The 23,069-nt window shown below is 43.6% G+C and overlaps 1 protein-coding gene across 7 annotated transcripts in view; it reads left to right on the forward strand.

Moving 5' to 3' along the window:
• Window positions 1-23,069, forward strand: part of MSRA (methionine sulfoxide reductase A) — a 357,066-nt gene that overhangs the window by 143,810 nt on the left and 190,187 nt on the right. For 5 of the 7 annotated variants that reach the window (XM_070480654.1, XM_070480655.1, XM_070480652.1 and 2 more), the window contains exon 2: window positions 8,422-8,490. The exons of the other annotated variants lie outside the window; for them this stretch is intronic. In XM_070480654.1, the coding sequence (XP_070336755.1) occupies window positions 8,422-8,490 (69 nt within the window). The remainder of the gene's footprint in view (window positions 1-8,421; window positions 8,491-23,069) is intronic. 7 annotated transcript variants of the gene reach the window in all.

Here is a 23,069-nt window from a genome sequence, read left to right on the forward strand (position 1 = left end):
TCCACATGCTGGACTATTTTGTGTAAAAGATTAGTGCCAGTCTCTTTACTCACAATCCTGAAACAACTATCTTTGTACATGAGCAAAATGTATTGTAGGAGCTAATGGGTGATGAATCTGGTTAATGGTCAGCGTTAATGTTGCATCTCCTTATCAATGTTTTATTCCCCTCAGACTATTTTATCTCTTTCTCCTTACCTCTGACATCAGCAATCATTTAATAGATTGAAAATGTATTGATTTCAGTGGAAGCCAAGTTGACACACGTTTCTATCCATGACTATTCCTCTTTCTTTCTAATTAAGCTCCCAGATGTAGCTGTATCTCCTTCATTTTTAATGTCAAAGGATAGTTGAGAAAAGTTCCCTGTAAGGCTTGTAACAACATATTCCATTTTTTGGTTAGGAGCTTCCACTTAGAAATGAAGTCCTGATTCGTTTTCCTGAAACAACAGTCACAGAAAGCAGATTGGTCTGGCCTTACTCCGGTGCAGGCTTGCTTGGTGTGCTCAGGGGGGCCTTGCAGGGGAAAGACTGGTGCTGGTCTGGAACAGATTGCAAGGGGAAGTCCGTCCCATCAGGCTCAGCTGAGCAAAGAGCCCGGGCATTTATCACTGTCACAGGGGGTGGAGGTGGGGGTGGGGACAGAGGTGTCACTGGATCAGTCCGGCCCATCAGCGGCCTTACAGCAGATGCTGTGCCACCGAGGGCAATGCGCGTCCTGCTCGAGGCCACGGCCAGGGTCCCAGGAAAGGAGGAAGCCGACCGCTGATTGCTCGGGCGCTTTGCTCCAGACAGGCACGGCCTCTTCTCAGGGTGGTGTATACAGCTGCATGTAAGAGCCGATTCAGCAGTCTCAGTGGCAGACGCGGAGGATCCGAAGTGATGCTAGATGCTGATGATGAGATGAGCACATACCTCTGTGGGGCTCATGCTTTAATTCTATTCCCAGGACTGGGATGCTCTGTACCACGCTGGTTATTTTCACATGGGGAACTGACCCTGGTAAATGCAAGCTGAGGACACCAAGTCTCTGAAGGGCAATTTTTTTTTTTTAACTTTTTATTTTGTATTGGGATATAGCCGATTAACAAACAAATGTTTTGATAGTTTCAGGTGAGCAGTGAAGGAACTCATTCTTACATATACATATATCCATCCTCCCCAAAACTCCCCTCCCATCCAGCCTGTGAAGGGCAACATTTTAAAAAACAATACTAAAAAGTATGATTTCTATGTGATCCTCTATAGATACATTTGACATCCATCTTTGAAATCTAAAGTATATTTTAGGACCAATAACAAGCGTCCCTTAGAAATCATTTTGGTGTACAGCCACATTTTTTTAATACAACTGTTTTCAGCACTGTTATTCATGAAGATATCACATTCATCAAACTGACATATAGATCTTAACCCTTCAAGTAACCTTATTTTAAATGGAATTTCTCATCTCAAGATTGTCTAATTTGGGTGGTCATTAGGAATTAATTACTTGTGTTAAGGGAGGCAGGGAGATTTCACAAAAATCAGGTGAAGATTTTTCCACTGATTAATATCACATGCTTATCATAGATGCCTAAGTTGACATGGTTCTTACATGTGGTAATTAATAACAGTATTACATGAGTGAAATGGAGTTCTAAAAATGAAATGAACGATGACGGTATGCTTTTCTTGGGATAAGGTAGCATGAATCGGGAACTCAGGCTTGTCTGAGAATCGTGGGGTAATAGGATGCATTAGGAGCTGTAGGCAGTGCTGCTAACACAGGAGATTTGTGTAGATGGTCTGCAGCCCTAACAAGTGGGGCAGGGTCTTGGCTGGTCAGTGAAGAATGAATAGAAGGCAGGCACTGTCTACCCTATAGTGACACCAACAGCAAAGCCAGTGCCTGACACATAAGCTGTGTTCAGTCATTGTTTTCTGAACTATAATGTTATTTGGACAGAATATAGATCCTTGTGCCTTGACTTGGTGGAGCAGATATGCCCCCCAAGTCCCTCCACCAGCCTTCCTTCCTCCTGGCCCTGCATGCCTGCCTTCCTGGGTCCGTGAGCCCCAGGGCCCTGCACATCAGAGGGGGTGTAATAGGGCAGCCTTGCTACTGGGCTGGGTTGGTCCTGGAGTCCCTGAGCATCACAAGTGGCACTCAACATGCAGGGGGCCTTGGGTTCAGGAACAGGCGAGAGTTCAAGGTACTCTGGAACCCTGGAAAGAAAAGGATCCTTACACGATCAAGCAGCAAGCAATCCGCTCATCTGCTATTCTCATTTAAGAGAGTTTCTCTTGTTTCTCTTGCCCTTTTCTCCTCCTCAAAGAAAACAGAGGAACAGGGTTCAGAGGAAAATGTTTAGATTTGTACAACTTGAAAATCTAGGTAAGATCTCGATTTCTTCTTTTTTCTTACTGTTCCCCTGCTTAACTGTTTATATTATTACTATTTTCTGATGCCATGACAAAAAAAAAAAAACTACTTATGATCATACTTTTAAAATTACTATGTAATATTCCATCTGAGGACTGTGTCACAGTTTACTTCATTGTCTCCCCCCCTTTTTAAATGTTTTTTCAATTCTTATAAGCAATTCTACTGTAATTTGTTGTTGTTCAGGTGCTCAGTCGTGTCTGACTCTTTGCGACCCCATGGACTGTACCCCACCAGGCTCCTCTGTCCATGGGATTCTTTAAGCAAGAATTCTGGAGTGGGTTGCCATTTTCTTCTCCAGAAGATCTCCAGGGGATCTTCCCGACCCAGAGATCGAACCCATGTCTCCTGCATTGGCAGGTGAATTCTTTACCAGAGTCCCCAGAGAAGCCCTTGTTTGGAAATCTGTGCCTCAGTTCTGATTGTTTCCTGAGGTAGAAATAGTTTCCTTGCCACAGATGAGCTTTGTCATGGCTGAGATGTAACTCTCAGATGACTGAGTAACATAGGACACAGCTCAGTGACTCAACAGCAGCAAGAGGGTGTGTGTAAGTTGGGTTTTGTGGGGTGAATAACATGACGGGGGGGGAGGGCTGACACCCCTAGGTGGTCTGCAGCCCTGAGGCTTTAGTCCAGTCCAGGGATGGTTCTGGGCCCATCAGTGGGCCTGGACTCCCAGGACTGTGGCCCCAGTTATAGGACTCTTCAATTAGCTGGTGTCGCCAAGATTACCTACCTGGAGAGGCCTGACCCTTTAGGAGAATCTGGGGGCCCACTCTCCAGCCACCCACTAAATGCTTTGCCATTTACCTTACAAATCCATGCCCTCCCTGCCCAGAAGATAGAAATTTTAGCTCTCAACTTGAGCACAGGATATAGCACTAATCACCAGGTAGTTTGTGTCTGTATTTGCATTATTGCAAGTATGTGATTGAAGAGTTTCACTGTATTTTTGTCAAGGAAGAAGACAGTCATAAAGTCTGAAGTGCACTAGACATTCATAAAACAAAACAAAACAAGAAACAGCGTCAGTATCATCTTCTAAAGCTTTTGAACGTGTCCGCTCCCCGCCCCCCCTCCCCCCGCACCAAATCCCCTTCAGAATCTCTCCGAGAGTTGACTTTGACCCAGTCTTGCTCTAATTAACCTCCCTGCTCCTCAAGCACTGGGCTTTCAAGATAAATGGAAATCTATTCCTCGGCCTCACACGCCCTTGACTGAGGACACGTCACGGCCATCAGCCCAGGTCGTCCCCCTGGAGTGTGGTGCTTTGGAACGTGCGCCCACAGCGCCCAGCCAGGCAGATGGGAGGCACCCGCCTGCTGGGCCGGGCAGCAGATGTCCTTGTCAGACGGACAGACCCCTCCTGTCTCCGGCTCTGCTGGTGATCGATACTCAGTGCCCAATCAATGAGAGATGGCTCTGTTTAGTCCGTTTGATTGTTTCTGTGGTGAAATGTGCCACCACTTTTGAAAAAAAAAATTATAAATGCTCTTTAAAAAATATTTTTAATTATAAATGCTCCTCACCCTCCAACCTCATTTGACCTTTAGAATGTGTTTCAGCAGTCTCAGGTTCTTTGGCCCCCGAGTACCTGCTTCAGCAGTGTCAATGGGAAACTGCCCTTGGTCTGCAGGACTAGAACTGCCCTCGCTTGATTTTTAACACCTCCCCTGTTCTCTCCTCCTGGAATGGAAAGTAGCACACAGTATCTATTCTTTTATCCATAAAGCTGTGTAGAGTCTGGAGGCTTTCAAAGAGTCTTTTTAAAAATTGCAATGGGTTATGTAGAAATGAGAAGAAAATGGCTTCTTTCTTTGTACCATCTTTGTGGTTTATTCACTGAGACCAGGAATAGCAGAATGATTTCATCACACATGGCTTTCCTAAGGAATAAGAGACTCTGTGGGGTGCTAAGTCCAGAGGAGGTTTTGTGGTCATAGTCTGGGGTTGTGAAAGTGTGCTGTGATTGTTTAATGATGTCTGCTGTGGACATGGAAGTGGAGGAGAGGTAAATGTGTGCCATGTATTTGCCATTCCTGGCTCAGATCTTGTGTAAAGCAAAGTCCACATGTAGATGCTGATACTAGCCTAACAGTTGTGTGTATTATGTGCCAGACGCTCTTCTCAGTGCCTTACATATTTGATTCTCAAAGCAACCCATGAGGTAGGTGCAGATAAGGAAATGGAAGCAGAGAGGCTGGTGCTAAGCCAAGGTCATGCAAGTAGACAGTGGGAGAGCTGAGAGTCAGGGTCAGGCGGTTTTATCCTAGAGTCCAGGTCCTTAGCCCTGGATTCTGTGCTCTTTCTCCTTGGCTAATGCTGTGTCTTTGCTCTCCAGGGAATGATGTAAGGCTCAACTGTGGTTCAGAAAAAGATGCAAAATCAAGCTTAGAGCCTTGTTACCTTTGGGCCTCAGGCTCTAGAATGAAAGATAAGACAGTCCCGGAGAGCCTTGGCAGTGAGGAGGGAGTTGCTCATGAACTTCTTCCTTCCTCTCTGGGTAGCATTTCCAGTCTTGCCACATCTGCCTTCTCAGATGGGAGAAGGTTGGAAGGGAAGATTGGAAGGGAAGAGGAATGGTGTTTAGGGACTGGAACAGAGGAGTTCCTTGGTCTCCAGGCCATCTGACTGGGGAGACTTTCTGAGTGGCCTTTTTCAGTGATCTTTTGTGTATAAGGGACACGTGTGTGTGTGTAGAGATACATCAGTGTATCAAATAGTAATCTTTCATAATGGCTAAAGAGGGACTTTTTGGTACTTTAGTAGTTTGTTTTCCTTCATTAATTTAGCAACTATTCATTAAACACCTATGTTGGGTCTTACAGTGTCCGGAAACTGTGGAAACAATGAACCCATATGAGCCCTGCCTTCTCTGAGCTTGTAGTCTACTCACTGAAATAATGACTTAAGTGTAAGGTGCAGCTTTGACTGTAGTAGAGGGAATGAGGGGCTGAGGTGGCCAGACCACATGGGTTTTGAAGCTCATTGAAGAGTTCTGATTCCGCCTATGAGCAGTGGGAAGCTATGGAAAGTGGGGGAGAGGGTCAGGAACCTTCTGTTATATAATCAGTTAAAAGATAATTGTGGTGACACTGGGTAGAATGAATTGGAGAGGGGATATGGGAGAGCTGGAGGTGCTTGTAGGGGTCCAGGGCAAACAAGCCGTAAGAGTTGGGACGAGGGTGGTTTGGGTGGTGAAGGGAAGAAGTGAAAGGATTCTAAAGATACCTGAAAGGCAAAATTAGCCAGATTTGGTGATGGATTAGGTATGCATACCACGGGAGAGAGAATGGGCAAGGATGCCCCGAAAGTAGGAGGGATGTTGTCCTATTCCCAGGGGTAGGGCTGCTGGAAGAGGGTCAGTTTTGGTGAGGAAGGTCATCCTGCATTGGAAGTGCTTCTGAGCTGTTCCCGAGGAGATGTCAAATAAGCCACAGTGTTTATGGAAACCATGTAGTGTTTTGGCTGGCTATACATATGTCCTGCTGGACTGTCCTGGGAAACTAAGTGCTACAGAAAAAATTTTAGAATTCTACAATTTTGTTGACTTAAAAAAATTCAAACAAACATATTTTCATCTGGGAATTAAGAATCTAACAATGACAAAGACAACTGATAGTGATAAATATCTTGCATAATATTCATAGTTCTTTTTGTTTTTGCATATTTCTCTGCCAGTCTCTTCCCACAAGCATTCATATTTTTGTTAGCTGTCATTATAGTCTGCATTCAGTATGTAGTAGCATTGTTTTCACTTACTGTTATCCCAAATATTTTTTCACATTTCTATTTCTCTCTCAAATTCTGTGTTTAAAATGTTACATGATATTCCATGCTTGTGATAAATTATGAGTGATAATTTTCTAAGCTGTTTCTCTGTTTTTGGATATTTAGTTGATTTAAAGATTTCTTTATTACCAGTAATATGTGAGTAAATATCATTATGTCTACCACCTGTTTTTTTTTCCCTTGCATTTTTCTTTAAATTCTCATGAGTGAGATTAGTGGGTTAGCTTTCGAATGGGATTACAGCCCTCTGATATATGTTTTAATACCTCTGACAGGGGCTCTGGGCTCCCAACTATAGAACAGAGCTGTGACTTCCTCGTGGAGCCTCACCACCTTCCTCTGGATTCAATAGCCAATGGTCCCACCATCGTCTGAGCGCTGTCCAGGGTACCATGGCCACCTGTGACCTCACCCCTTGCATCTGCTGGAGGCGCCACTTAGTGCCTCGAGGCTGTAAGGCTTGTAAGCCAGGTTCAGCCTGGTTCCTCCTCTTCTCCCAGTTCTTCTGTCCTTCAAATAGTACCACCATTGCTTAGGAACCCATGGAGTCCCCTGAAATGATGGAATAGAGGAAGGAATCGACTAATCTAGACTGAGCCTTATCAGCCTCCAGGTTCTAAAAGACGCTGTGGGTGCTATGGAGGCTGCCTAGGGGTCTCATGGGATTGGATGGGAGTCTCAAGACCTTTTATGATCAGGTCTCCTGCCTATCAATCTCTCCTTAAGTGCTGCTGCTTCTCAACACGTCGCCTTTACTGTGCCTGGACTAGTCTCTCCTCTGGCCCAGGACAATGTCTTGGTTGCATCGACTCCTGGCTCTCACTCGAGTTGCTCCCTCACCCTCTGCCTTTCTATGTCCTGCTCCTCCTTTTAGACTCGACACTAATTATAATTACCCCAGGTTCCTGGCTCCACCTTGCAGCTGACTGTCCCTCTGCTGCAGACTCTTCCAGTACCTTTAGTCCCCACTCCAGGACTTAGCACATCGTTGTAAGCTTGCCTTTGAAATTTTATCTCTTGAAGATAATTCTACACTCCTCAAGGGCAGGAATCATGTCAGTCTCCGCCCAACTCTGCCAAATCCCTCAGTACCCAGCTTTAGTACTGAGCCCTATGCCAGAGCTCAGTAAATCTAATGTGATCAATTAGAGCAAAATATCCATGCACTATGATGCAATGTCAAAGTGTTTTCAATGTAAATGTCCACATTCCAAAATTGCTAAGGATCAAATTAGGCTACTCGTAGATGAGCCATACTCAGATCTTCTCCACCTGGTTTTGGTTTGGGAGCTATGAGAATAAGTTAAGGCTGGAAAACCGTAAGCCGGTCACTTTTTATTTCTAAGTCCTTGATACGCACTCAGGTGGAAGGATGACCGGTGGAGGTGATGAGGTTGGATGAAGGGTAGTAAGAAGCACTGAAATGAAGGTCTGTCTGGTCTTTAAGAAGACAAGTGTCATTGGCCCCTGAAACGGTGCTTGACTTGTGAAATGATGCTGTCTGCAGTGTTACCCTGTTGTCTTTTTATTATTATTATTATTTTAATACTTATGTATTTGTTTATTTGGTCGCCTTGGGTTTTAGTTGCAGCGTATCTTTGTTGTGTCATGCGGGATCCTTTGTTGTAGTGCACAGACTCTCTAGTTGCGGCGCACAGGCTTCATTGCGCCTCAGCACGTAGGATCCTAGTTAGCAAGCAGGGATCTCACCTGCATCCTCTGCTTGGCAAGGCAAATTCTTAACCACTGGACCACTAAGGAAGTCCCTGCCTTGTAGTCTTTCCAGCTTACTTCTGGCCATCAGCAGTCCTCAGGGAAAGCCACCGCAGTTCACCCTGGAGCCCCAAGCTCCCTTTGTTCTCCAGGGCATGGCCTGGCACGGAGGGACCCTCTGGCCGGGAGTTGGGAGCTTCTAGGCCGGGCTGGCTCTGCCACCCCCAGCTGCACAGCTCTGCACATACTCAGGCCTGGGAGTGCTCGCTGGTGAAATGCCTTGCCTGAATGAGGCCATCTCTGGGCTTTTTTGTAACTGAGATTAAAAAAATAATAATTGAAACTCTCTTAAGAGGGTGAACTTTGGTGCTGTTTCTAACTAAAAATGAGAAATGGGCTCTCTGACACATTTAATGACATGTGTTAGTATGTGTGTAGAACTTTACACTTAACTTGATTTTCTTTCTTTCTTTCTTTCTTTTTTTCTAGCCAAACATCATGTCAATGGCAACAGAACAGTTGAACCTTTCCCAGAGGGAACACAGATGGCTCTATTTGGTAAGATATCAATTCTGAAAGAAAACCCAAATTGTGTGCAAAGACTCGTGCCAAATTTCTGAGTTTTAGCAAGTGTCCTCAGGGCTTCAAAATCTGGGCTCTTCTAGATATTTACAAGTTGTTGCAGCCAAAAAATTATCGAGTTCTTAGTATTTCTGGGATCAGAAAAGCTTATTCTATAGAATTTAGTATGCTTTCCTTCCTCACTTTGCAAGTCAAATATCAAACTGTATATTTACTATTCTTATGTCCACACTCTGAATTAACCTGATAATTTAGGAGTTGAGTTTTTCTTTCTTAAGAAAGATTTTTTTCCATATACACATTTACATATATATGTGCATGCTCAGTCACTTCAGTCGTGTCCAACTCTTTGCGATCCCTTGGGATCCATGGGATTCTCTAGGCAAGAATACTGGAGTTGGTTGCCATTCCCTTCTCCAGGGGGTCTTCCTGAACCTAGATCTCCTGAGTTGCAAACAGATTCTTTACTGTCTGAGCCACCGGGGAAGCCTATATGTATACATACACATACTATACATACATACATATACATACATACATACATATATGTATAAAAGCTGGGGTTCAAACAGCTTTGAGATGTCATTCCCCAGAAAGCAGTCTCATTGGACGGTCTCTTTCTCCTCCATTAGGAATTGAGCATATTCCTGTTTCTTGTTTGTTTGTTTCTCTGGTTCCTTCCCCTTAGCCTTTAGACACACTCTCTGATTTCTTTCATCCTAAAGCTCTCAGTTCCCCTGACTTCACACCCCCCTCCAGCTTCCATCTCCCCTCTGGTCCTGGTGGAAGTCTCCTGCAGGGGCTTTTGATGTAAAATTGCTTTAAGCACTGAAGTGTCTTTGAGCCAGAAATTAGCCTCCTGACAACAGTGTCTCTCAATTAGCATATTCAGGATAAAATGTTTCCCTAATCCCGGAGTTAGTCATCAGTGATGATTAACCCTGGAGAGTTATGAAACAGGGACCCACTTCTGCCCAGGTGTTTGTAAATCTTGCTCTGTGTGGGCTGTCACCTTTTAAAATATACTGGTCAGTAATTAGAAGTTATTATGCCCAGAAATTTAGATGGAGTATCTGGTTTTTGTAGAAAAAAGCATTTGTTGTTGTTCAGTCACTAAGTTGTGTCTGACTCTTTTCAACCACATGGACTGGAGCACGCCAGGCTCCCCTGTCCTTCACTATCTCCTGGAGTTTGCTCAAATTCACGTCTACTGAGTCAGTGATGCTATCTAACCATTTAATCCTCTGTCGCCCCCTTCTCCTTTTGCCTTCTGTCTTCGCAAAAGAAGGGAAAGAGTCGGCTCTAGTGAGTCATCTCTTTGTGTCAGGTGGCCAAAATATTGGAGGTTTAACTTCAGCATCAGTCCTTCCAATGAATATTCAGGGTTGATTTTTTTTTAGGATTGACTGATTTGATCTCTTTGCATTAATTATTACTATAAGATGTGTGCTCACTATTTGATTAGTTAGGTTTCCTCTGAGAAATTATGTTCAATGATGGCATTTTTACTCAAGTTGTAGGCCAAGCTGAGTGTCTGTTACCAGGGGACGACAAGAATCATATAATTGTTCAAAAGGTTCTTTTGGTGTCTTTAAGCTTTGTGAACCCCCAGAAACTGGGTTCCATGTCATACTGGGAAATGTGAAATGAGACTGACTGGTCACAGATTTCCTCCTGTCCTGATATTTTAGGAAAGACTCTTTCCCAAAGACTGATAATATTGTTGGCCACGTAATTGAAAATATCAGTGCATAAAGCTCTGTAGCAAGATTATTACTCTAAGTTTGTGAAAGGTTTGCTTTAGAGTGACTTTCCTAAAAATCCTAACCCAAGGCCTTCATTGTTTGACTGGGCAAGCAACTCCCGTCTCCCAGCCTCAGTTTTCTCAGCCGCGGAATGGGGAGGCTGATGGTCTGAGACTCTCCCCTTGGCTTCTGCATCTTCCATAGTCAGGGCTGAAGGCTCATCTGGCTGCAGGCTGCCCTGGGAAGCCCACTGTGAATGGCCAAGGGGTGTGCTTTAAAAGAAACACATTGTGTACCTAACCTCTACCAGTGCAGAATTATACAGATTGTAGACCAGAATAACATCCCCTGACATCTGAGGACTTTTGCTTTGTTAGAACTGCAGTTTGCCTCTTCCAGGTGCTCAAATGAAGGCCCCTGCTTTGGTTAACTACACGCAGACGTTTGATATTTGTGCTTTCAAAACTATCCTCTCTTGATATAGCTTGTCCACCTGGCCTGCGCTGGGGAGTGGATGGGTTTTGGGGTGGGGATCTGTCATTCAGGTTATTTATAGTTGTACTGAAAAAGTAAGACTAACCAGCTTCTTGACACGTCTTGGGCATTTAGTCCTCACAGTACCTTGTAAAGCTGGTCGGAATACACAGTCCCCTTCTCAGAGAGCTAATATGATTTATCACAAGTCCCTCAGCCAGACAGATGATGGAGCTTGAATGTGAGCCTGGGTCTAACTGACCGGAAGTCCACACTCTTTTCCCCATGTCCCCGGACACTTGACTCTGGTTACAGGAGCTCTGGGAGTGTCTGGTAGAGTCAGAATTGCCTTTCGGCTAGATCATCCATGCACAAAAGCATGAATTCCAGCCAAGTCAATTTAGCAAATTGATTTGTGAATTTCTATGCATTTCCAGAGTACTCTGAAGTACTCTTGAGACACAGCTTTTGCCGGGAAAACACCGCTTGGAGTGACATCTCCTACTATTTCTCATTTTCTCCCATCTGATCTTGGTAGCAGGCATTAACGTGCAGGAGAATGTCTGACATCGACTTGCCTGTGAGGTCACCAAAGCAACAGTGGCACTGGGACTCGTCCAGACTCATTCTTCAGCCTGGGAAGGCTTTAGTATTTTATGCCAAGAGAGTATCAGCTATTCCCATTTCATTATCTATCAGTTAATCATTTGAATGTACCTTACGGAATGCTGTCTAAATAGAAACTTTTAAATTTAATCCACTCTGAAGGTGCACTCCCATTAGCATTTAGCTTAGGATGGGTGATGTAAGGAAGGGTACACTGAGGGTCAAGGACAGGCTTCATTCTAAGAAATGTATGAATGTGTTATTATATCAGGTGACCAGATAATGTATGGACAGTTCCTTAAAAGCTGTTTTTGGCACGCAGTCTTCAAAGATTATTTTTAAGACAGGACATTCATTTTTTTCATGGCCCAGTTAGTTTTCCCCTTGTCTCGTTTTTCTGTGATCACTGTTCTTTAACTTTTCCACGGCTCTTTTCTTTCCTCCGCACTTTAGGACGATGATAATGAAGGTAATAGTCCTGCTCTCCCGGTGGGCTTCTCCTTGTCTGTGCCTGTTGCTCCCTTTCAAGTCAGTGGGAGCCCCCTTTTCACAGGCTGGAGAAGTGGACCTGAACATTTTGCAATTACTAAGTGTCTTTGTTCCTGGCGGCTGAGTGCCCAGTGGCAGCCAGCCCTTTGATCACACCACAGCCCTGTGAAGGGGGCATCACTGGGCGCTTTTAGAGACGGAAAAACTGAGGCACCCAGAGATGAAAGCGGTCTGGTCAAGTAAAGGCAGTGCTTTCGCTGGCACGAGGATGTCCACGTGACGGCTGCCCACACGCTGTGCCTGGCTTTGAAGGGTCCCCCCCAGCTCTCCGTGTCTTAACGAAAGTGAGCAGAGGGCCCCTCCACCCAGGCAAAGAGCACGAGCCCCTGTCTGCAGTGGTCGTTCTCAAGCATGGATCAGCCATTCAGTTTATTAAAGGTGCACCATCATCAGGAAGAGTTATCATTTCCAAATAAGACAGGAATTTGCTCATTGAGAAGCGTGCAGAGAAATCAGGGGTTGGGGCGCCAGGCTTAATATGTGAAGAGTTTCAGTGCAATCTGAAAAAGTGAGATACAGATTTTTAAAACTTTCGAGTTCAGTACTTGATCTTAACACTTATTATCCAAACTCAGATACTTTTAAGAGTGAAAAGGGTGCTGTTAAAAAATGTTATGTATTTTAGAATTTTTATTGGAATGTAGTTGCTTTATAATACTGTCTTATTTTCTGCTGTATAGCACAGTGAATCAGCCACATGTACACATATATCCCCACTTTTTTGGACTTCCTTCCCATTTTTGTCACCATAGAGCGCTGAGTAGAGTTCCCTGAGCTATACACACATACACGCACACACACAGAAGAATCCTAATGAGAGTGTGTATTATTAGCTATTGTACCAAGAATAATAAATACATATTGATTAAAGTTGCATTGAAAAATAATGAACTTAGAGATATAAAAGGAAATAAAGAAATGAAAAATTCCAATGCAGTAGCCTTACATTATGTACCATATAGCATCAATACCAGTAGTTACATTAACTTCTAAGATTTTACTCAGTATACCTGGCTGTTGTTATGTTCTTTCTAAATGACTTGAAATGTTAGTTCATATTTATACCTGGCTGTTGTTATAGTCTTTTGACTGACCTGAAATGAACAGTTAATTCATATTTATACCTGGCTCACAGCACTTAAGTAAGAGATGGGGAATTGTCCAATCATACCTTTGCAATTCTAATCATGTACTAGTACTGTCCAGTGAGGCTTCCCTGGTGGCTCAGTGGATAAAGAATCTGCCTGCAGTGCAGGAGATACAGGCGATGCGGGTTTGATCCCTGCGTCAGGAAGATCTCCTGGAGGAGGACGTGATAACCCACTCCAGCATTCTTGTTTGGAGAATCCCATGGACGGAGGAGCCTGGTGGGCTACAGTCCCTGGTGTTGCAGAGAGTCGTACATAACTGAGCATCTAACACACAGTGTCCAGTGATGTAGGGTGATCTTCATAGCTTTTCATCGGTAGAGGTATTCAAATGAGAAATCGATTCTACCTAGTCGGGAAGTGGAAGTAAATAACTTTTAAGAGGTTTTCTTCTTAATTAATAAGAATTGTCTTTGTTTCAGAGTGTTAAACCATTTTGAAAAAAATTGCTTCTAACTGTAAATTTTTGATGCTGTCATTTAGAAACCCCCATCCAGGCAGTTTGGTGAGAGGTAAAAATCCTGCAGTGAGAGGCTATAGTGGTCAGTAAATGATTGATACCAAACAACAACAGCAGAAGTAGCTCAGTGAATTCGTAAGGTTTTTCTGGGTTTTAGGCTCCCACTAGCCTGGCAGATCAACATGCAGAAAACTAAGATCATGGCATCTGGTCCCATCACTTCATGGCAAATAGATGGGGAAGCAGTGGAAACAGTGACAGACTTTATTTTGGGGGGCTCCAAAGTCACTGCAGATGGTGACTGCAGCCATGAAATTAGAAGATACTTGTTCGTTGGAAGAAAAGATGTGACCAACCTCAGTTCAGTTTAGTCACTCAGTCGTGTCTGACTCTTTGCGACCCCATGAATCACAGCACGCCAGGCCTCCCTGTCCATCACCAACTCCTGGAGTCTACCCAAACCCATGCCCATTGAGTCGGTGATGCCATCCAGCCATCTCATCCTCTGGTCATCCCCTTCTCCTCCTGCCCCTAATCCCTCCCAGCATCAGGGTCTTTTCTAATGAGTCAACTCTTCGCATGAGGTGGCCAAAGTACTGGAGTTTCAGCTTCAGCATCAGTCCTTCCAACCTAGACAGCATATTAAAAAGCAGAGACATCACTTTGCCAACAAAGGTCCGTCTGGTCAAAGCTATGGTTTTTCCAGTAGTCATGTATGGATGTGAGAGTTGGACTGTAAAGAAAGCTGAGTGCCGAAGAATTGATGCTTTTGAACTGTGGTGTTGGAGAAGACTCTTGAGAGTCCCTTGGACTGCAAGGAGATCCAACCAGTCCATCCTAAAGGAGATCAGTCTTGAATATTCCCTGGAAGGACTGATGTTGAAGCTGAAACTCCAATATGTTGGTCACCTGATGCGAAGAACTGACTCATTTGAAACAACCCTGATGCTGGGAAAGATTGAAGGCAGGAGAAGTGGATGACAGAGGATGAGATGATTGGATGGCATCACTGACTCCATGGACATGAGTTTGAGCAAGCTCTGGGAGTTGGTGATGGACAGGGAGGCCTGGCGTGCTGCAGTCCATGGGGCCACAAAGAGTTGGACACGACTGAGCTGAACTGCACTGATCCCGACAGAGACAGCTCTGGGAACTCAAACTACTACAAAATGTATTCTCTGTGTCATAGCCTTTTGGTCTCTTCAAACAAGAGGAAGCAAAGGACACCCCAAGACATCATAAGAATGTACTGTGATCTTGTTACAGTTCTCTGTTTCTAGTCACAGAGCCAAGAATTTGCTAAACTCTTTCCCAACTAGCTGTGTGGGAGGCCTGATCCCAGAGCAGGGGCCAGTGGCTGTCAGAGGCCCATAGACATGCCCCACCCCGGGGGACACACCTTCTGTAGGGGAAGAGCTCATTGTCTGTAAGATGAACCAATCATAAGATATCTGCACCCCCCTCCCCACCCCGACTTGAATCAGGGGTGATTTTTTAAACAGCCACAGTTATTTTGTCTCCTGGCCAAGAACACAGCATTGAAAGCAGCAGGCAATATGTCAGGCTTCAAAGGAAAAATATATTGGTGTCTCATTGGCCAGGATCCAACATTATGTTGGTAAATAATCAAATCCCGGTGTGGCATATTTCTCCCTGAACCTTGACTGAAAACTATGGAAGACCATTCTGTGAGCTGCCGAGCGGCAGTCACTCATTCCAAGAAAAAGGCCAGAAAGAATGACTTTGAAATGTGTTTATAATTAACTAAACAATCTAAATTCACAAGACGGTTAGAACAGCAGGCTGCTCACTGGTGCGAACTTCTGAAGCGAGGAGGCACTTGGGGAAGCCAAAATAGGCCTTCCCCGCAGGGTAATCTGAAGCACCTTTAAGGGACATGTAGCTGGTCATGTGGAGACATGCTTTAAGACACATTTTATTTTATGCATCTTTTGCATATGTGTAATGATCTCAGCTTTCATTTCCTTTTTGAGTGTGGAAGGGTCTAATAACAAGGGCAAGGCGGGGAGAGACTTTTCAAAGTCCCATGATGAAAATTCCTTTTGTTGTATGTGGCACGGCCCAGGATTGTCCTGGTCCTGGTCCAGAAGGCACAGACGTGGTGTCAGAGACCCCCGTCCTGGGGTGGGGAGGGTGAGAGCATGGCAGCTTGAGGTGGGTGGGGATTTCTGTGTCCAGAGAAAGCAACTTCACCCTTGGTAGGAAGCAGTGGGTCAAATAGTGTCTGATAAAGTAACCCTTGACTGGTCTGGCGATCGCGTATCCATCAACCCCAACCACGTGGAACGCTTGTAAGAACCAGCAAGTAAGCACACCCTCCCGCCAAAAGTTGCAGAGAAGTCCATGAAGAATTCAGAATTCACAGACATCTTTGGAGTTAGTTAATGGGCTTCCCCGATAGCTCAGATGGTCAAGAATCTGCCTGCAATGCAGGAGACCTGGATTCGATGCCTGGATGGGGAAGATCCCCTGGAGCAGGGAATGGCGACCCACTCCAGTATTCTTGCCTGTGGAGTATTCTTGTCCATGGGAGAATCCCATGGACAGAGGAGCCTGGCGGGCTACAGTCCATGGGGTCACAAAGAGTCGGACCTGACTGAGTGACTGAGCTTGAGCACTATTATTTCTTTCAGTGGAGTTTTAAAAAATATTCAAGTTTTCATTCTTTATTATGAAAAATCTCAACCATGTGTAAAAGTAGACTAACATAGTGAAGCCTCACTAACTCAGCTTCAGCAGTTATCACTCAGGCTAATGTGTTTCATCTCTGTTCCTATTCACTCTCTCTTCTCCACCCCAGGTCATTTTGCAGCAGATCTCAGGTATCATATCATTTCATCCAGGAACAGTTAGGCACGTATCTCTTTTTAAGAGCAGATTTTAAGAAAACATACCACAATGCCATTAGTGTAGTGAAGTCGCTCAGCCGTGTCCGACTCTTTGCGACCCCATGGACTGTAGCCCGCCAGGCTCCTCCATCCATGGGATTTTCCAGGCAAGAGTACTGCCATTATCATACCTCAAAAAATAGTTCCATAATATCATCAAATATCCCATGAGTGCGTATTTCTACTCTTGTCTCATAAATGTTTCTTCAAACCATCCCTTAGAATCAAGATCCAAATAGAGTCCATATAGTGTAATTGATTTAGTCTCTTTTAGTCTATAAATCCACCCTTCTATCTATTTTTCCTTATAATTTCTTTGTTTAAAAAACTAGATCATTTATTCTGGTACTATCTCCTTCAGCCTGGATTGCATGAACATGTTTGTAAAGCCTCTGTATTTTCTTCAAATCAGAAATTAGAAGACTGATCAGAATCCATAGGTGGGGTGTGAAACTATCCAGCAGGCATTGAATATCTGGTTCTCTCTCTTGGTGAAGTCAGCACCCCCTAATGATCATTGTCTTGATCTGTTATTTTATTAGAAGCTGCAAGATGGTGGTATTTAAATTCTTGCATTTCCCTTTATTTATGGCCTAGGATATTTCTTTCTTTTTTCTTTTTAATTTATGGCCTAGAATATTTCTAAAAAAAGAAACTTCTCTTTATCAATAATTTGGTTCCCTAGACCTCCAGTTGATTAGGAAAGCAACTTCATTTTTATCCCTATGTTTACCGTTTTGCTCCATGTATCTGAACATGGATTAAATGTATATTCATGAGTCAGAAGCATGTATAAGTATAGTTGCTTAAGTCAAAAGTGATTTAACAAGTGATGGAGACCTCTTTAATTGGACTGAAGGACCATTTTCACTTGGGCATTTAATCAACTTATTAAAATTTGTAACCATTTGGTCAAACATTTGAAAATATAATCACAGTAGACAGATTGCCTCAACAGATTTGGGTAAAACAAAGTAACAGGCACGTGGTCAGGTGGCAGAAGGTTATGTCTCCAGAAAAACTGGATCTGAGGGCCCACCATCTTCTCTCCAGTTCTTGCCCCAGATCTTGTGACCAGATGCTCCCGGGCATGTCCCAGTCCTGAACTTCCGCAGCCCAGGGTGTAAAATCAACTCCAGAGAGGGCCTGAGGTCTCGGGGCTGGCTTGCTTCTAGAGGTGACATGCTTTCAGAATATCAGAATGATGAAAATGTATGAGGATCCAAGAAGTGACAAAGCCTTCCCAGGAATGCTGCCCACTGCACAGACTAACAGCTGGGCTCTCTCACCTGGAGCTCTTTTTCATGTTTTTGGCTTAATATGTGACTGTGTTGGAGGTAACAGGAGACATATTTATCAGAGTGCGTTTGTTCTGCTTTCCAGTTTTCACAGACAGAGTAGGTAACACTGTCTGTGGTTCTCACTGCCAAACATTTTGAAATTCAAGAAGGGGAGCTATTTACTGACTCATTTTTTTGTCTCATTTTATTTTTATTATTTATCATTTAATATGCTTTTTGGTAAGTTGTCTTAAATTCTTCTTTTGGAGTAATGCTGTGTATAAGTAAAGTAAATAAAAGTAAAGTAATTCCTATGAATGAAATTTTTTATGCCAATGCAACAGTTTTTTTTTTTTTTTTTTTTTTTAAGGGCAAGAAAATATAGCACAGAGAGCTTAGCCAGTACTCTGTGATGACCTAGAAGGGTGGGATGGGAGGTGGGTGGGAGGGAGGTCCAAGAGGGTATATATATACATATGTGTATATGTATAGCTGATTCATGTTGTCACACAGCAGTAACTAACACAATGTTATAAAGCCATTATGTGTGTGTGTTAGTCGTTCAGTCGTGTCCAACTCTTTGTGACCCTATGGATTGTAGCCTGCTAGGCTCCCCTGTCCATGGAATTCTCCGGCCAAGAATACTGGAGTGGGTAGCTATGCCCTTCTTAAGGGGATCCTCCTGACCCAGGAATTGAACCCAGGTTTCCTGCATTGCAGGCAGATTCTTTACTATCTGAGCCACTGAACAGCATCCAAATATGGCTCTGGGCAGAACCTGGAGGGGACACAGTTCTTGAACTAAGGGAAACAAACTTGGTAAGCACCACACTGAACCAACTTTTTCCCCGAGGGCACTTCCAAAAGTTCACAGTTGCTTATTTAAAAGAGTAAGAGCAAGCAGGCAAATAGAAAGTGTTTCCTACTAGGCTGAAGGGACAGAGTCTAAGGGCGACTAGAGCATCTGTAAGTCAATGTGAAACATTCCATAAGGAAGGAGTAGTGGAAACAAACAAAGAGATTAGTAGTTAAAGGAAAAAAGTCAGTAGAAGCAGACCCAGAGATGAGTCTGATGTTTAAATTAGCAGCCAAGGACCTAGAATAGATATTATAAATACATGAAGCAATTTACAGGAAAAATATGGACAGAGTGGGGTAATAGAGTAATATCAACAGAGAAATGTAAACTATAAAAAATGAAATAGAATTTCTAGGGATGAAAAACACAACATCTGAAATTTAAAGATAATTTACTGGATTATCTTAACAGGAGATTGGACTTTACATTAGAAGTGATCAGTAAACTTTAAGAGAAGTCAATAGAAATTATCTACACAAAGGTACAGAGAGAAAAAATAATTTTAAAAAATGAAGAGAGCCTTGGTGATTACGAGGCCATGTCAGTTGGTCTAATGTATGTGTAGTTGGAGTGTCAGAAGGAGCCCAGAGAGAGATACTGGGGCAGAAGTACATTTTTGAGGAAATAATAGCCTAAATTTGATGAAATATTATTGGGAAGTAGTCAAGATAAATGCCAAAACTGGAGGGTCAAATGCAAGGCTCAAATCAGGACCAAGGAATAAAGTTTTGCGTGGGCGTAAAGACTTAGTGATGGAACAACAACAACAATAAAAGTTAATAAACATAGATGAATATACATTGGGGAAGATCTGTTTTTCTCAAAGGCCACCCGTGTTCCCACTTCACACTCTTAACTCCTTTTAGAAGGCATTGTTCCTCCTTCTCTGGTTCCATGGCGACAGTGTAATTGAGATGGACTCAGACCTGGGTTCAGATCCTAGTTCTATTTCTCACTAGGAAATCATTACAGTCTGTATCCTGGAATCATCATTTATTAAATGAAAATAATGATAACTTTCTCACAAGGCAGGTCTCAATGGTATAGACTATGTGCATTTTATAGGGCCACAGTGGTCATAGTAGGCACTCAACAGATAATAATTTCTTTCTTCTGCTAAACTTATCCTCATTGTGGTTAGCTGGCATCACTACCCACCCAGTTAGCTGGGTTAAGCAAATTGTGCTTTATCTTAAGAGCAACAAGAACCATAGATATGATTTTCACAAACTGTCCTCCCAGCTGTACCATACCATTCCTTCTTGATGAAGTGGAATGATCCAGGCTGACCTGAGCCTCCCTTTAATGCTTTTCTGTTTCTCAGGAAAGATAAGAAGAGGGTCCCATTGTACTTTGTGGTTGCAGATTATCTGGGCAGCCTTTCAGGAAAATTCCTTCATCTGGAATTTCTTTTCCGCCTCCACATGTCCTACATTTTCTCTTAGGACTCAGCTAGAACTGAAGGCCTTCTGCTGTGTTAATCAGCACCCACTGGCAAATGTCGTGTTCATTTGTTCACTGAAATTCCATCAATCTCTCACCCACTGTAGAAGGGAAAACAAAATTTCAAGTGCCTAGAGAAGGCAGGGCCCATGAACAGACATATCTAGGAAATAGAGAAATACTAAAGGATGCTTCCCAGGAAAATTGAATGCTATTTTTTTTTTTTTCCTTAAGTCTTTCTTTTCTTCGCCTCAGGCGAGCTGTTGAACATATTTGTCAGGCCCTGATAAAATGGACCGCTCACTCTAACCTGGCTTGGTCTTCAGCCTTGTGCATTTGAGTTTGTTACAGTACTTGGATTTGTTACAATACTTGAATTTTCTACAAGAGCGTGCTTCTCCTGAATCGAGGTGCTGCTGTCCACCCCTCATTGATTTTCCTCTAATCCAGTAGCAACCACTTGCTTTCCAGTAGCTGGGAGGACCATGATGCTTCCAACGAGCTGGTTTGGTGAAGCCTGTAGGCTTTCCAGTGCTGGCACGGTCAGGGTCATCCTGTCCAGGGCAGCACTGCCTCATCAGCCCATTCCTGGGGAGTGGTTGAGGCTCCACTGTCCTTGAAGGGGCCCAGACACACTGTTCACGCTCTGAGGAAAGCTCCTGGTGAGCGGATTCGGAAATATGTGTAATGAGGAGCAGATGGAGATGCTTGTAATCAGCTACAAGAGGAGGTTCATGGAGTTACCAGAGCCTTCAGATGGCCAGAGGGTTGAAAAGTTGTCCTGAGGGAGAGGGGCTAAATTTGTCCTGTATGACCTCACAGGAGAGGATCAGAGTGAAGGAGGGAGCACTCTAGGGTTTTGGCTCAGTGGAGGAAAGAGCTTCCTAAATGTCGTTAGATCTGCAGGGTTGGACTGGACTGCTTCAAGGTTAATGGCAGTTCAACTGTTTGCCATTTTGCTGAGGAATGTTTTGATAATATTAATAGCAGGGTCTTGGGACGTCCCTGGTGGTCCAGTGGTTAAGACTTCGCTTTCCAATGCAGGGGTTTCAGGTTCTATCCCTGGTCAGAGAGCTAAGAGCCCACATGCCTTGGGGCTAAAAAAAAAAAAAAACCCACAACGTAAAACAGAAGCAGTATTGTAAAAAATTCAATAAAGACTTTAAAAATAGTCTGCATCAAAAAAAAAAAATCTTAAAAAAAAACACTAGCAAGGCCTTTAAGCTACGTGAGAGATCAGGTCCCTTACAACCTTGGAATTCTCATTCTTGAATCCTCTTCGTGAATAAAGATCTACTGCTCTTCAGAGGCTATTCCCAGGGTAGAGGGTGAAACAGAGCAACATGTATAAAGACCCGGGAGCTGCGTTCATCATGGAACAGCTGCGCGGTGTGGTGTATGTGTCTATATGGACATGTTTTAAATTTGGGAAGAGACTGCAAAGACTACTGAATAAAATTAGAACAGTGTTAGGAATGACGTGGACAGAAGGTAATTAACTGTCACCAAACGCTGATAATATCAATCAGATTCTGATTGCTGTATGGTTTTTTTTTTTTGGAAGAAGGTGTGTTAAAATTGAATAGTTTTCAAGTAAAAGTTGTGATAAGTAAAGCATCTTACTGAGTTATTTAATATGATGTGTGTGTGTGTGTGTGTGTTCAGTCTCTCAGTTGAATCTGACTCTTTGTGACCTCGAGGACTGTAGCTGGCCAGGCTCCTCTGTCCATGGGATTCTCTAGGCAAGAATACTGGAGTGGGTTGCCATGCCCTCCTCCAGGGGATGGAGAGCTTAACAGGCAGGAAGGCCAGGGGTCTCCAAAGGGAGGAAATAGGCTGCAAGTGTCTCTTAAAATTCTGTGTTGCTATGATGACACCTGGTTCCACCTGGATTTAACTTTTCTCAAACCTTGAGCTAACCAATGCATTTTTCTTATGGAAATGTTTTTTTTTTTAAGCTGTGTTAATGAAACTATGTATTTGCTTTGGAATTTGCCTTTCTTCAAGATGGTTCCACCTAAGACTAACTTTTGGCTGCTAATAGTTCAACAAACCAGTTTTGATATCAATTGTTTTATGGCTGGGGGATGACACACCTCGTGCCATCCTATCTCAAAAATGCACTTTGTGGGAGAGGGGCCTGGTGAAACTCCCTCAGCTTTGAGGTAGTGTCTTATCTGATTAATAACTTTCTAACAGACAGAAAACAGCTTGCTAAAACTAGCAGGGGGGGCACTCTCCGCCCCGCTTCTGACGTCGATGTCAGAAATTTTCTCTGTCCCTTTTTATACTTTAATAAAACCCTGCTATACAAAAGCTCTTGAGTGATCAAGCCTGGTCCCTGGTCCCGAAGTTAAATCTTCTTTGGAGATCACGAATCTGACACCGTTCACCGTAAGCTATCAGGGTCTTCCCAATCCAAGGATTGATCCTGAGTCTCCTGTGGCTCCTGCATTGCAGGCAGATTCTTTTCCACTGCACCATCTGGCAAGTCCCAAGATTCTTACATGTTACCTACTCGTGATTCTAAAGAAGACAAAGGACAAATTTGAAAGTGTCTGTGATGGAAATGGACTTGCAAGCGGTAGGTGGGATGAGGGAGCAAAGCTGAGGTAGGAGGACAGTTGAAGAAGCAGCAGCTGGTTGGAACTAGGACGGTGGTGGCAAAGGGATGACTGTGTGAGGGTCTGGACACCGGGAAACTGCTGAGGCTGGGACAAGTGAAAGGGAAGGATAGCGGTGACTCCCAGATTTCCTGTTAAGGGTCTAGGAAAATGCCAGTGTCGTTAAAGCAGAGACATCAAAACAAGATGCTGGCTTGGTTGGTCAATTAAGTATTAGATGTTTTGAATTCAAGATGTCAGTGGGCCTTCCAGGTGGAGATAACACAGCAGGGAGTTGGAAATGCATCTTTCTAAAGCTTTCTTAGCTGGGTAGTCAGGGGTTAGACCTGTGGGTTCAGAGCCATTCCCAGATAGATGATACATGGTTTGAACTGTATAGAAAAAGGCTGCTTTAAAGGCATAAAAAGGCAAGGGTAGATGTGGACCTTACAGCAAGTTAAAACAGGCAAAGTGACTCT

Source organism: Odocoileus virginianus, chromosome 18 (assembly GCF_023699985.2).
Source record: "Odocoileus virginianus isolate 20LAN1187 ecotype Illinois chromosome 18, Ovbor_1.2, whole genome shotgun sequence".
Lineage (NCBI taxonomy): Eukaryota > Metazoa > Chordata > Mammalia > Artiodactyla > Cervidae > Odocoileus > Odocoileus virginianus.